General features: G+C 47.2%; 1 protein-coding gene and 1 long non-coding RNA gene across 7 annotated transcripts in view; one reads left to right on the forward strand and one right to left on the reverse strand.

Annotated features, from left to right (window-relative positions):
* Nucleotides 1–6085, reverse strand: part of ADCY9 (adenylate cyclase 9) — an 88842-nt gene extending 82757 nt beyond the window's left edge. For all 5 annotated transcript variants that reach the window (XM_074598024.1, XM_074598023.1, XM_074598022.1 and 2 more), the window contains exon 1: nucleotides 3886–6085. In XM_074598024.1, the coding sequence (XP_074454125.1) occupies nucleotides 3886–5587 (1702 nt within the window). In that variant the 5' untranslated portion in view covers nucleotides 5588–6085. The remainder of the gene's footprint in view (nucleotides 1–3885) is intronic.
* An 86-nt stretch (nucleotides 6086–6171) lies between these two features.
* On the forward strand, nucleotides 6172–13449 carry LOC141747566 (uncharacterized). Of its 2 annotated transcripts, none has more exons than XR_012588758.1 (4): nucleotides 6172–6422; nucleotides 6936–7562; nucleotides 8364–8436; nucleotides 12263–13449. It is a non-coding gene; the product is annotated as an uncharacterized LOC141747566 (long non-coding RNA). The 2 variants fall into 2 exon arrangements; XR_012588757.1 differs by having other exon boundaries at nucleotides 6193–6422; nucleotides 6936–7038.
* Nucleotides 13450–14986: the final 1537 nt, after the last annotated feature.

A 14986-nucleotide genomic window follows, 5' to 3' on the forward strand; every position in this document is an offset into this window, starting at 1 on the left:
CCAAAATGCTTACGTATTTTTGAGCACTCAAAAAAAAAAGAGATGCCGGTGACCCTGGTATTTCTGTAAGAGTTGCTGGCTGGCTGGCAAATAGCAATATTGTGACCTCCTAAGTAACAAGAAAGAGAAATGCAAACAACCAAGAAGAAGGGAGCAAAACAAAAATATTTCCATAAGCAGAACTTTTTATATCCTGAGATCTCTGACTCCACAGAGTCTAGGAGGGACACATTAACATGTATTATATGACTCTCAGTATCTCATAGCCTTCAATAAACTTATTTACTAGGAAGCTCAGCAAGAAAACAGAAAAAATGAATTATCTCAAATCCTATGGTGAAATTATTATGGAAGATATAATTGAACTGATGTCTAGGGTTTATTTCTAGACCTCAAAAAAAATCACCCCAGCATTGCTCTCCCCTCACATCCAAGGGGATCAGGCGCTGTAAAAACAGATGGCCTGAGCAATCTTAAAACAAAGAGCAGTCAGAAATGGGCAAAAACATTGTAAGGTCATCAATGGCTCACACACTTTATTGGTTTGTTTTAGATCCCATCTACTGAATTCTGAAGGCAGAAACAGAAGGCAATGTATCAGGGCCCCACTTCTCTCAATATGGAGCCAAGGAAGCATCAAAGGAGGGACAAAAGATATTTCCGTGCTAAGATTTCAGTGAACCACAAAGCAGCGCAGGGAGAGAAAAATTCAGTTTTGCCTCATCTGTTCCAAAAACCAAGGAGAGCGGCACTAGGACAACTCGGGGTACTTCTACATCAGCATTTCAAATGGAACAGGGAGCATAGTTTTAAAACAGCTTGCCCAAGTCACTCCTGCCTATCCTGCTTCAGCACACACTGTAGCGTTGTACCCGGATTCCTTCTGGGTGAACTGAAGCAATAGGCTCGCTCCGGGAGCGCGCTTGATGTGCTCCAGCCACAGAGGTACTTTTATTCAAAGACCCAGTCCAGAACCAGTCTTAGGCAGAAGTCCTGAAATATGTGTGATGTGTACACCGAGTCCTCAGCACCTCCCATTTTTTGCTCTATTAAAAAGTTTACTTAATCACGTTGACTTAGCCTCAGAAACACAGCTACAACTACTGCGGCAGCTCAGACAATTAAGAGATAATATACTAGGCATACAACATAAAAAACAGGCTATCATTAAGATACCAAAGGTTGAAAGGAAGCTGAGAAGTGAAGCATCCGTAGGGAAACAAAGCTTACATCTGTTATCTCCGCAGCACTTTCATACTTGAAAAGAGTACAACGTATGACATAATTAAACAACCACAACAAACTTCCTCTTCTCTATCACTACTATCAATGAATTCTCCAGGAAAAGCAAAACCTCCTAACAGCACCTCCGTTCGCAAAACCGAGCAGGTGCTTGGCAGAGGACAATTAATTAAGAGGTGAAATCTCAGTTTACTCTAGTAAATCTCAGAACTGCTCCTTAACAAAACCCTCCCCTGCAGCAGGTTCTAGATGCCAGCCTGTGGCACTGCTGTTGGAATGCTTTTATCACTGCCTTTTTTTCCCCTCCTGATGTCATTTAGCTATCAGCCAAGTAATCTGACTGTGGAACAAAGTACTGAGGCTGCTCAGTAGCACCCACCACGTGCCACCGAGGGGGTCTGGGCACGGGAGGGAAAGGGACAACATGTGCCATGGACCTGCACATAAGGGCATCCATGGCAGAGGTCTGCTTGGTTTAAAAGTACACAGAGACTCTGATTTCTGTAACTATGTAAGACACTGATAAGAAACACCAGCTAATTACAGTTCCACAATAAAATACAGAAGGGATCTTACAACAACCCAACCCATACTCCTCGTTAAAGCCATTCTTACCACTCCAATTGCTTTCATAGCTAGGTTTCAAGGTAAGAAGAGACCATTAAAATGTCGGTCCACAGAGCACACTTCATCTTATCTAGGTTGCATTTCAGCTTGTTCTTCTGGAGTGCCCTGGCTAAAGCAGGACCTGTGAAAGGCACTCAAAGCTGCAAAACCCAAACCACTGTATTGGTGAGACACAGCAGCCTACACGTGCCCTCTCGCAATAGATGTAACCAAGGACAGAACAGAAGGCTGAGAAAGACCATGAAAAAAAACACTTCTGGCCCGCAGCATAATTGCTCTATACAATGCTCTTGTGATCTCCTAGAAAATACAAACAAATAAATAAAAATATTTAAGAGCAGTACCATCAGTCTCCACAAGTAACTTCAGGTCACTTTGTACTTAATGATATTGAGTGCAGTTATAAAATTTAGCAAAAATACTTAATTTTATTTGTTGGTACAACACAGCCTTCACACTGCATCTGGCTGTTAAGGTAGGTGGAAAAGGGAAATTCAGAGCTTAAACATTGCAGGGCTGTTTCTCTACAACCTATTAAATTTCTTTTCACCAGAACAGCAAGATTCAGCTTAGAGTAATAGAGAGATTACATCTGATCCTTCTTTCTTGGAAGCACCCTTCCACTGAAATATATCACTGTCAACAGTTTTCAAAGAAATTAACTGAATTTGTATTTTTAGAGGCTAAACAGAAAGCTGAAGCCCAGGGACACACATCTGCTACAGTTCTATGGCTTCCAGCCACCAATGTCACTGTCGATATTTTTCCTCCCTGTAAGCCTCTCATTTCAGCCCTGTTGCCATATGCATGTGGACAGCTAGCTCACCAAAAATAAGTATTTGTGTCACATCAAAATAAGCACCTGCCACAGGCAAGTGGCCTGCCGCTACCGCTGCCACCACTGTTTTGCAATCCTCTCCCCCCTCGTCCTTACTCACTGACCTTTCTACAACCATCCTGGCCTCGTTTTCTATTTGTTGCAACAAATATCTCCTTCCTCCATCACAAACCCTCAGCTCCTTCCACTCCCATTTCAGCACTTTCTTTATAAAAATGGGTACATTTATAAACAGAACGAATAAACTCACATAGCATAACAGGGTTTGCAACATATTTTGCTCCCATTTTGATTCGCCTGCTCCCCACCTTGGACTTCGAGCACTGCAGACAACAGTACCTCTGCGAGACAAAGGCACGGCACTAGAGACACAGCTTTTATTAAAGAGACAATTAAACCCTCAGCATGTACAGTCCTCCTGCACGCGCTTCGAAGTGCTACTAGAAAGCAGCCGAGGGTTTTGTTTCAAAATGAATACTTTGTACAAAAATGAAAAGCAGCCCCTTAGCCAAGCCATAAGGGGAACCGAAGGATCCCTCATTTTCTTTTCTGAACAGCAAATTTGCAGTTTCATCCCCAAATCCTTAGAGCTGCAGAAACGAGAGCATCTGCCAGCTCACTGAACCACCTGAGTAACTTTTTCCAGCCTAACTTCAAACTGTAACAACTCGCTACATCAAACTGCCAAATCTACAGTGCTCATTTCTTTCTGTGAATCCAGCTGTCATTTTTCCCAAATGCCTTCACAGTCCCAACTCTCCCAATGCCAAAAAAAACTTTTCACAGATATACATAATTTTGCAAAACACATATGCTCTATGTATGGCACATGAAGTCAATTATCCTAGTTTACTTACTGAATTAAAGGATGACACACAACAGTAAAACAAAAACCTCCTGCAGACAGCAAAGACATTAACCTTCTCCTCCCTCCGATGCGATACTCTCAGAAGGAGCGCTAAGGAATTCTGAAGTCTGCATTTTGAGTACCCCAGAAGATCTTTCACGCTTATCTCCCTGGCATCTTTTATTCTGCAATTCCCACAGTGTTTGTGGTCACCAGCACGCAGAGTTAAATGTAAAACGCGTTCAATTTGCAAGCACAAAACACGCACTAGGGAAAATATATTCCCTCGTAAAACTCAAAAAAAGACTGAGCACAAAATAAAAGCACGTACCTTTTAACTGGTCGGCTACCACGCTCTGACCAACCCGCTCAATCACCTTTCCATCCTCCATTTCATAACGATCATCCAAATATTTGGCAGTAGCTTCCGAAATATGGACTTTTCCAGCCACCCCGAGCTGCTCCATCAGGTTGGCCAAATTGACATCATTGGACCACACATCGAACTTGAACCTCCTCATTCCCAAAATGCCACACAGGACCGTCCCAGTATGAACACCCACTCTCATGTTGACCATTTCTTTTTTCTCTTGGCAAAACTGCTCAATGGCTTTAATCATACCTAAGCCCATCTCGATGCAGCAGTAAGCGTGATCCGCCCGGGGCTCTGGGCAGCCAGCTACGCAGTAATAGCAGTCTCCCAAAGTGCTTATCTTCTCACATTTAGTGTCCTCGCACAGCCGGTCGAAACGTCCAAAGAGGTCGTTCAGGAGTCCCACCAGAGCATGGGCAGATTTATTTGCGCTCATTTTCGTGAAGCCAACAATATCCGCAAACAAAATGCTCACTTGCTCTATCTGCTGCATTTTAAAAGGACGGAAAATTATGGGGGTCTTCTGTATGGAGGGCTTCTTCTTCTTGTTTTTGGGGCTTGAGGTGGAATGACGTTTGACAGAGTTTTCACTTTCATCATCCCCCTGCTTCATTAAGTCATCGGCTATTATTCTTGGCATAACAGAATGAATCATCCTCTCTTTCAGGGCTTTTTCCACTTCCAAGTCTTTTCCATGCATGATGGATTGCCCCACTTTCAGGAATGTGCTTCTCGATCTGACTTCGGACATGATAAATAAATGAATACCGATGGCGTGGATGCAGATGTGCAGGAAGGCTTTACTCAACAGCTCCCAGTAAACCGCACCAGCTCCAAGAGGTGCAAAACAGTTCTCGTCGCGGAAGTGATAACCAAAGGTCTCGAAGAGGACCGAGTACGACAGTCCCAGGAACAAGCTTAAATACAAGGGTAAGTGCATCACTGTGTAAAGCAACAAGAGCACTTCGATACACATAGAAAAACTGCCTACTTGAGAAAGACAAGTGTCTGTGGGATCTGCCGGGAGAGTCCGGTTGGACATGTCACCACTTCCTGAGACAGGCTTCAGAGCCTGGAACTGCGGAGCGAGAGTCAAAGCAAAAACCAGGAGGGTGAGTATCAGTGAAGTCCATACGTAATGGCGGGCATAAGTCTTCGTGAAAGTGAACACAAAAAAGGCTACACACACCAAGAGGAAGCACAGGGCCGGCACCATGAAAACAATCTGCTTCTCTCGCATGTGTATGCCGAAGTAGGTGCCCCAGAGAAGGCAGGCCACGCCGATGTAGAAGAGGGCGTAGCGAAACCTGCGCTGGGTCTGCGGGAAGCATCTCTCCATGCAAGCCTCCTCCAGGTTGTTGGAGTCGAACTTGGGGTTCCACCACTTGGACGAGGCCCTCTCGAAGAGCTGCGGCAGCTTCTTCTGCCGGCGGAGGCCGTGGCCGCTGCCGTGGCCACCTCCGCCAGCCCGGCGGGTCCCCCCCGACTCCCCCGAGCTGCAGCTGGAGGAGATGCTGTACTTGCAGTGCTTGGAAGAGGAGCAGCCCTGGTGCTGCTTGGGGTTGATTTTCACCGTCACGCTGTTGCTGTCCCCGCTGGAGTCGCAGCTCACCTCGGTGCTGTGGTGATGCAGCAGCTGCTGGTGCGGTGGGGAAGCCATGTTTGTCAATTCCTCCCGAAGAGCCCCGGCTCAGGAGTTAGGTCTCTCTCTCTCTCTCGAGGGCTGGGAAAGGCCACCGGGGGCTCCTCGGGAAGACTCGCCTCTAGTCTCCTCCCGCCGCCGGGGCGGAGGGGCGGCCGGGCAGCGCCGCGGCGCTCCGCCGCTCGCCGGGCTGGGCACACAGGGCGCTGGGGCGCGGGCAGCCCCGCATAGTCCCCTCGCCTCGCCCGCCCTCCTCCTCCTCCTCCTCCGGGCCGGGCCGGGGCTGCCGCCCGCCGCTGGCCCCGCCGAGGCGCGGGGCGGGCGGCCGCCGCCTCAGCCCCGCGGGGGGAACGCCGGGCCCCCGCCGGGAGGGGACCGCTCCTCCATGTCGGCTTGCCTTCTTCCTCCCCGCGCCCTTCGGCCACCGCTCCCCTCACGGCCGGGCCGCCGAGGGCCCTCACACCGAGCGTCCTCCTCGCCCGCCGCGGGGACGGTCCCGTTTTTTCCGCCTCCCCCCCAACCCCACACACCCCCTTTCCCGGCGGGGTGGTGCCGCGCCGCCGCGGGGAGCTGCCTGCCCTGGCGGGGGCCGGCCCGCCCGCCTGCGCGCCGCCGCCGGAGGGAGGGAGGGGAGCAGCGGGGACGCGCTCAGCCGCCGGCCACCATCTTCCTCACGGGAAGGCGGGGGGGGTTGTGTGTGTGTGCGCGCCGTTGGGGCGCGGCGCCGCGGCGGGAGCGCGCACACCACCACCACCCCCCCGCCTTCCCGCCCAGGCTGAGGGGTGCGCGCGTGGCTGAGGGGAGCGGCTCGCGCCCCGTCCCTCAGAGGCGGCGGCGGGCTGACAGGGACGGGGTAAGACGGCGACGAGCGGTCCCTTCAGGGTGTCCCTCTGCCCTCCCGGCGGGTCCCGCCGCCCCCAGGGCCCTTGTTTGTTCACCGGGGGCGGGGGGGAGGACGGGGACGGACGACGGGGAAGCGCCGCCGTTGGCACGGCGGACATTTGCCATGCGCAAACAACAGGCACACAACAGTTTAACCTTTTCCAACAGCCTGCTTGGAAACTCGCTGTTTGGGTGTTTTGTTTTTTTTGTTTGTTTTTTTTTCTTTCTCCTCGCCTCTCTTCCCCGCTTGTTTATAAGTGACGCTATCTGGCCCGCACCGCTCCCTCAGTTTTATTATCTCTTCCTCCCAGAGGGCCCCTATCGTTCCCTCCTTCGCTGGCTCCAGCTTCTCCCCAGCCCTCCATCCCTTGCCCACAAAGTGATGGTCCCACCGCCTCCTCTTCATCCCCTCAGTTTGTCCCGGTCTCTTCCCGGGTCCTGCTGTGTTTCCCTGCTTCCACAAATCCCATTTACTCTTTTCCAGGTGAGCCTTTCCCAGCTGGGTGCCCCCAAAGCCCTCGATTCCGGCCATCCTTCCCCCAGCGGCAAGTCCCCCCTTCTCTGAAGACAGCACCGTTTAGTAAAATGTACCCTTTTTTTTTTTTTTCAATAGTAAATACGTGGCCACACAGTTACTAGAACTGAAACTTGCTTTTTTTCCCCGTTTCCTTTTCTTGATATGCAGTAACCATGCTGTAAGATGTGTTTTTATTATTGTTATTTTGAAGAAATCTGTATTTCCTGATATACTCAAACACCAAAACAATCCATAATAAAAAATTCCAGTCAACAGCGATAATTGTTTTGGTTTTGCTATGACATAGCCGTCTCTCAAATTCCCAACTAATGGCTCAGCTGATTAATATTTTATAGCAAGTGCTGCTTACCGTGCCACTCTCACATACACATTGTTAGGAGGAAAGAAGTGCCTTAGCTGACAGAGCAGAAGGGAAGGATGGCCTCCTGGGCTTGGCTATTAATTGATAAATTTACTAAGACTTCTTTGCAACCTTTTTATTGATTCATCTAAATGGACTTTAAGTTACATTTTTACTTCATAAAGGATGGTGTATTTATTTAATCTGGAGGATTAAATGGCAAAGAATTTCAGGTAAAATTACCTCTGCTTTTAACTATGTTATGTAAACCTGTAAAACTTTACGTTGTTGAAGAGACTGATTTGAACTTTGAGATGTAAGAGGTGCTGAAATGTCAGCATTTTTTTTTTTAACCCTGCTTTATGATCATATTGGCCTATTATTATTTGTCATGATATCCCTACTCAACTGCCAGTCTGGGTCAGCTGCATTTCCTTAACACCCCTCCGAAAAGGGTAGAAACTACAAAGAGCTAAAATATGGGAGGGGGAAACAGGAAATCATTTAAGCCCGTATTATTTCTAAGTAAACCAGGATGTCATTGAAAAGAACACCAGGGTACGTTTTCCTCCAGTTGAAGATGAGAGTTTTCCCTCTGGTATCAACAAAGTCATGATTTCACTCAGTTCTTTTGGTCCAGGGTGATTAAGAGTGCATGGGCGGCAAATAAATAAAACCTTGTTTGTCTAGAGTGTAGTAAAAGTTGAGGCCCTTCAAATTGGTATTTATTACTGAAACACACTTGCGTAGGCTTTAATTCAATTTTCATCTAAAATGAAGACGCAGGGTCATACCTTCATTCAAAAAAAAGCTGTAAGGCAGCGCAGCCTGAGGAGCGAGAGAAGTGTGTCTTGTTCTCCCTGTGCTCAATGAAGCAGGACTTTGTATGTTCTTAGAATAACCGGAATCACATCAAAGATACTGGCTACATCACAAGTTTTAACTGAGGCACCCACATGATCCCACATTTTGTCTGGCCACCGGTCAGAGACTGCTTTTGATCTCCGCTAATGAAGTAGTCTCCTCTTTCACAGCTTTCGTTTACTGGTTCGGAGGACAGTGAAATGGGACTGAAGAAGACATCTGACTTGTCAAACCCCTCCTCTGGTAAGCTTCAGATCGTGATTTTGAGATTGCTCTGAATCCTTTCTCCCCCGGGGAGGCTCCCACTAGGTTTGTTACTCGTAGGCTCCCATCCTGCTCCTCCTTTTCATCTTTGGGTGAAACAGTTGCCCAACACGCCCCAGCCCAGCCATTTCCCGGCTTCCTCTGTCGTTAGCGAATTCTGTGGAAACGTACGCTGTGTGTGCAGTAGGGAGAACAGTTACCTTCTATTCACTTTTGTTAGCTCTGTACTGGCTGGGGAAAAGCGAGTGCTGCCTCCTGAAAGAGGGAATTTTTAAAATTGGGTATTATGTCACTTTCACTTTGCTTCTATTGTGAAGATTTTTCTCAGTTGAATTCAAGAAGCAGATTAGATACATGGAAGCGGTAATCAAAAAATGCCAGTGATGCTTGTATTTATTTCAAGTGTAAGTAGAATTATCTTAGAGGGCAGGAAGTGGTCTGAAGTTGTACCTGTTATCCCTCTCCCCCCCCCCGCCATCTTCTGATTTGTTTTTATCCAGGAATTTAACCCCACGGAATACGATAGAGTCAGCATGTCCTTCTAAGGCACTGTCTGCATGGGTAGTATTTGTAGCATCCTTTAAGAAAGGTGCTTCCTCTTGATCACTGTCTTAGCAACCACCCTTAGCACATGTTGGTAGAGCTGGGAGCTACCACACAGTGTTGATTTTGAGTCCATTTGGTTCATTTCAGTGTCCAGTAGCTCCGGGTTGTGCTGTTTTCCTGCATAGAACTCTGCCCTTCCAAAATACTCTGTGGCTGGTTTCCTTTCTCTGAGACAGAGTCAGAGGAAATACTTTACGGTGCAATAGCTGGGCAATGCATATCCTACTTGCACGTTTCTTTTAACTTCATGCCACTAAGTATACATATTTAGTCTGTAGAAGTGAATTTAGTTCCCTTCTCAGAGGCACGTCTTTGTCAGCTCTGATGATTAGCTTTTGTTTGACATTCATAATATTGTATTTCACCACTTGTCTGATGGAGCTGCACGAAACTCTTGAGGGGGGGATTCTGAATTGTGACAACCCACATGATGCGTTTTTAGACTTCACAAACCGCCTTCACGAGGCAGAAGAATATGACATGGGAGCTGCTGGCTAGAACAACAGGGAATGTTAATGCCGGTGTAGTTGGGGTGGAGGAATGCTGTTTAGAATTTGTGGCTTTTACTGTATGCTGTCAAAGGAAAACTTACAGCCTGAAAGAAAAGGCATCATGGATGCCATGGGTGGAGACTATTCATCCCGTCTGGCTCTGGAGGCAGTATAGATATTGGAGGAAAACATGTTAAAACCTGTTTCGTCCACCCAGAGACAGAAAGACTCAAGGGAGACAGCCCAGACGCGCCATTCCCTGCTTTCTTACCTTAATAAATAGCAGGATCTCACTTCCTGACAAATGTCTGCATCCCTGCTGGTATGTGTGGCATTCATTATGAGCTTTGTTTGGAATCCTGGTAACCTCTAGGTGAAAGAACTCGTGTTACGGATTTTAAAAAAAACAGCAACTTTTCTGACTTCTGTTCACAGACTAACAGGTAAACATTAGACAATATTTTGGAGGATTGTTACTCCTCCATGGTTTTTAAAATTAGAAAAGCGTCACGATGCTGATGTCACTCTTCCGTAAAAGAAGAGCACAAGGATTACCTTTGACGGCTTTTCCATATGCAGCCACGGAGGCTGAATAAGTGGTGCATTCTTCTCGCTTCTTCGGGGTAGCCAGGTTGTTTTCGTGTTCTGTGTTTTCATCCTTCTGAAATCGCAGTTCAAACTTCATATTCCTGACACGACTTCATATCCCAGGTGGGACGCACAGGTAAAATAAGCGCGTAAGCAGTAGGAGATCTTTTTGTGTGAGGTGGACATCAAAGAGGGAGGATAAAACCTGGCCCAGCTGAGCAGGAATCGCTGTCTCCCATAGGACCGGGAGTTTAGTTGCAGGCTTTGTGGTTGTCTCATTCGAGTGGCTGAAAGCGGCGCAGACCGTACCGCTTATTTGGCAAAATGTCTGCCACCAGGAGGTGGCTTCACTCAAATATATGTTTCTGTAAGATGAAGACAAACTTAAAATTTATTGCTCATTCCATTCATAACCAGAAGGTCTCCTGGCTTGCCAAGCTGCTGAATCAGCTTGGGTACCTCACCCTTGAGTCAGCAAAGCCTGAAATAGAAACTTGCTCCGTTTCCGAAGGGAGGAAGTACCGCTGTTGTCTGCAAATACAGCCCCATCTAACGTATTTTTATAACTATAAACACTCGCTGGGGGAATTTGCATGACACTCTGCTTCTTTAAAAAAAAAAAAAAAGAGAGAGAAAGAAAAAAAAGGCGTTTTCTTACTTGGAAACAGGAGTGTTAAGATTGCTGTGAATGGGTGTGGAAACACCAACGAGTAAACCTCAGGAGAAAGACTGTACAAGTGACAGTCATTGGTGTCACCTAGACTAGCCAAGCACCAAGCTCCCACTCCATCTACTTGCAGCTTTTCAGGACATTGAAATCTGGGAGAGAAGGGGCAGGCTACGACCAGGCTAAAGCAAAGCCTTAAGCCGTTAAGAAATGGTGGCAAGAAGACAGGGTAGAAGCTAGAAAACACTGATCGGGGTCAGCTACAGCGACGCTCATCCAGGATTCCCAAACTAGAGCCGAGTCATTCTCGCTGCCATGCCGTAACGCCGCTCTATAGCACAGCATAAAATAGCTAAAAACGGTGAAAATGACCAACGGTTGCAGTCAAGTAGTGGGAAGTGACACTGTGAAAGTCGTCAGTGGGACATCCGTGAGTAGGTGGAAGGCAGTGAGAAGGTATGTAAAAATAGTCCCTATGGGGTATAAATTAGGGAGGAGTTTCTGTGGCTCCAAGTCAGGCCAAGAAGTAGAAAAATAATCGTAGTGGTAATTCGCCCCTTCTCCTCTTCTCAAGTTGCCCGGCTTTTTGTCTTGCCGTAGGGAAAGTCCAGTTGTATTTTACTTTTCTCTGGAAACTTCCTCCCTCTCTTCTGAAAGAAAGGCTGGATGTCCCCATGCTGTTGTGTGCTGCAACGCGACCTGCTGCCCTCTAACCGTGAAGGTCTCATGAAGGCCTTTACCTGTACAACATCACAACTTATGTGCTCTTGAAAAATCAGGTTTATGAAGCCAGCGCTGTGGAGAAACAGAAAATAAAACCTTTCTGTTCTCATGGGTCACCTATTTAGACAACCTGACTCCATAGAAAAGCTTCGGTGGGAGATCCTTATGGATAGGGGAGTTCTCCTTTACACAAAAGGACCCTCAGAACTAAACTATTCCAAACTAGTCTAACTATTCAGAACCAAACCAGCCTCAACTATTCCTGTAACCTTGCAGCCAAGTTTCCTCCTAGCGTGACACTCGGTGTAGGATTTTCCGGCAGTGCTATGAAGGAAACGATAGAGATTTGGAAAAATTGTCGTTTCTGCAATGGGTGTGAACATCACAACTTTACCATTTTCTGATTTTTGCAACAGTGCGGTTGCAAATTGCAACACATTTTATATTTAGTGTTTTGGATTATTCAACCAAAAAGAGGTGGGGATGACACTTTGCGGGCACAATTACAGGCTTATGCAATCATCTTCTGTGCACGCCGCAGGTTTGGGAGAAAGACCCGCTGCAAATCCACGGAAAATCCTGGCTGTGGGATTGTAAATGCCGCAAGGAATTACACAACATAAAACTGAGTAAAACATTTGCTATGTGTGCACCAAGCCCTTTTTAAATGTGGGTTTCTGGGGAGAAGAGCATTGCTGTGGCATTTTTGTGACTTGGTCCCTTGTCTCAGGTGATCTGCCGTGGAAAGGTGACCCCGGGCACTGCTGAGCCGGGAATGGACATGGTGAGAGCCATTGCTGCCTGAGCTGAGCGTTCCCAGGCAAGTCCGGAACAGATTCGTTTTCTCTTCCCCTGGCTCAGGCTGCCCCAGTGTACTTTAACTACAGGTCTGTTATTCTGCGCCGTGAGTGCTAAAACAATTAAAAAAAACCCAAAACCAACTCAATATTGAGTTGAGGTGCTGAAGCAAGTCCAGAGGAGGGCAACGGAGCTGGTGAGGGGTCTGGAGCACAAGTCCTGTGAGGAGCGGCTGAGGGAGCTGGGGGTCTTCAGCCTGGAGAAGAGGAGGCTGAGGGGAGACTTTCTCGCTCTCTACAGCTCCCTGAAAGGAGGGGGTAGCCAGGGGGGGTCGGTCTCTTCTCCCAAGGAACAGGCGATGGGACAAGAGGAAACGGCCTCAAGTTGCGCCAGGGGAGGTTTAGGATGGATTTTAGGAAAAACTGCTTCACCGAAAGGGTTGTCAAGCATTGGAACAGGCTGCCCAGGGTAGTAGTGGAGTCACCATCCCTGGGGGTATTTAAAAGCCGGGCAGACGTGGTGCTGAGGGACACGGGTTAGTGGTGGGTTTGGCAGTGTTGGGTTGATGGTTGGACTCGATGATCTGAAAGGTCCCTTCCAACCTGGATGATTCTATGATTCTATAATATTGGATTTTTGGTGATTTTCTTTTTTTTTTTCCCCAGGAAGGGTAGAAGAGAACATTCTTCTCACCTGTACCTGACATTTCACCTGAGTGGCTGCAACTCTGATGCTATCTAGGAATACAGAAGATCCCCACTGCTCCAACCGGAGCAGATACATCTGAGCCATTTACCAATGATGTGACAAATGTGACGCAGAAAGGCATTGAGAAAGTATTATATCAATTTTTAGTTTGTATTTAAGATGGTTTCCACATCTAAGCACAGGAAGAGTGCACTTCTGTCTGCAAACACAGGAACCAGTCATTATTTCAATTTATCGCTGTGGAGGTGGGATAAAGCCTTTGATGAAACAAGAAGGAATTATACAGGGCAATTTGACGCCTGCTATGTTAGCGCGGTGACCGAAATTGGGGTGGCCCAATGCAGTGCACTGATTCACTGCCAGGTGATATATTTAGCATTTATGTTGATTAAAAACCGATTTCATTCCAAACCGGTGGCTGCTGCACTTTGCTCTTTATGACTTAAAGGTTTTATTTACACTGCACAAAGAAAAGACTGCAGTAAAAGATTATTGTTGGGGCTTCAGACTCAAGTACTTAAAAATTACATAAAGATTACATTGATTTTAGCATTCTGACGCTCTCAAATAATATCCATGGAGGGCTTGGTGCTCACTGAGTATTCGGGACTTTTGCGGGGCTATTGATGGACCGCGAGCGTTCAAAGCTGAGCGTGAACGCATGTTTCTGCCACGCGCCCAGCTCCGTTTCCAGGGAACAAGATGGGAAGGAAATGTTGCTGAAAACACTAACACACAACACTTGGCAGAGATGGTTATCACATCTCCGAGTCATTTTTACCTATGTTACTGCCCTGACAACTGCGGCATATTGTGGAAATAAAACGTGAAGTCACCCAGGTCTGGGTTCTGCCGTCTCTGGACTAGGCGAATCCGCTAAATACCTTTCGATGGAGGTAAGAGAAAATGCACGCTTCTGCAGCAAAGGAGAAATATCTGTCCCGGGGTACTGAAAACACAGCAAATACTCATTAAAAAGGGGAGCTGTGGGGCAAAACAAAGCGGCAGAGAGAGCACAATGGAAGATCACGGAGGGAGAGAGGATACTATCCAGCAATTATTGGCTAGATGCAATCAGGATTTAGGAATGGGGCCCTAATCCTTTTATAAAGCGGGAATCTCCTTGGATTAGGTGACGGGACTACCCACAGTCACACTTGATAAGCAAAAATGAAATAACCCTCATGCTTCATGGCATGTGCTAAACTCCTAATGACACAGTCAGGAAAAGCCGTAACCCATTGCAGGCTTTTCGGTTATTTCCCCCCAAAGCTGCAGCTTTCGGAGGCTCTGTGTGATTGGTACCTGCGAGAACTGCTCAGGATTTTTAGACAGATGAGTTATTTACCAAAGGACATCTCTGACAGGGAATTTGGTGCCGTTTTCTGCTGTGCTGCTGCTATGTGTGACCCTGTCCTGTCACCTGCGTGCCTGAAACTGTCCCACGTATTGGCTGGTAATTTGGTAAATTATTTCCTAGAACACTTAGGAAACAAAAGAAGGAGCTGAAATTGCCTCTCAGTATTACTTCAGTCCAAACAAACAAACAGACAAACAAGCAGATTGTGTGTCTTACGTGTCTAATCAAAACATCTCAGTTATTAATATTAAACTCCTGGGGGCCTGAAGAACCTGCTCCTGAATGAGCTACAAAGCTGAATTGTGGCTGAAAATATTTTAAAAAAAAATTATTCCACCGTCTTCAGCTGATGTTTCTGCGTGGTGGGAAGAACAATGTCCCTTCTCCCCTGTGACGCTGGGGTTTAGTGCTGGGTTTTGGCAGTGTTGGGTTGATGGTTGGACTTGATGATCTGAAAGGTCCCTTCCAACCTGGATGATTCTGTGATTCTGTGGTGCTGTGGTGTCTCCGCGGCGCTAACTGCTGGCCTGTCCTCTGCAGGGGATGTGACACGCTGCTGTGGATCCCTGTGCGGGGGGGTCGGGAGGC

Source organism: Larus michahellis, chromosome 8 (genome assembly GCF_964199755.1).
Source record: "Larus michahellis chromosome 8, bLarMic1.1, whole genome shotgun sequence".
NCBI lineage: Eukaryota > Metazoa > Chordata > Aves > Charadriiformes > Laridae > Larus > Larus michahellis.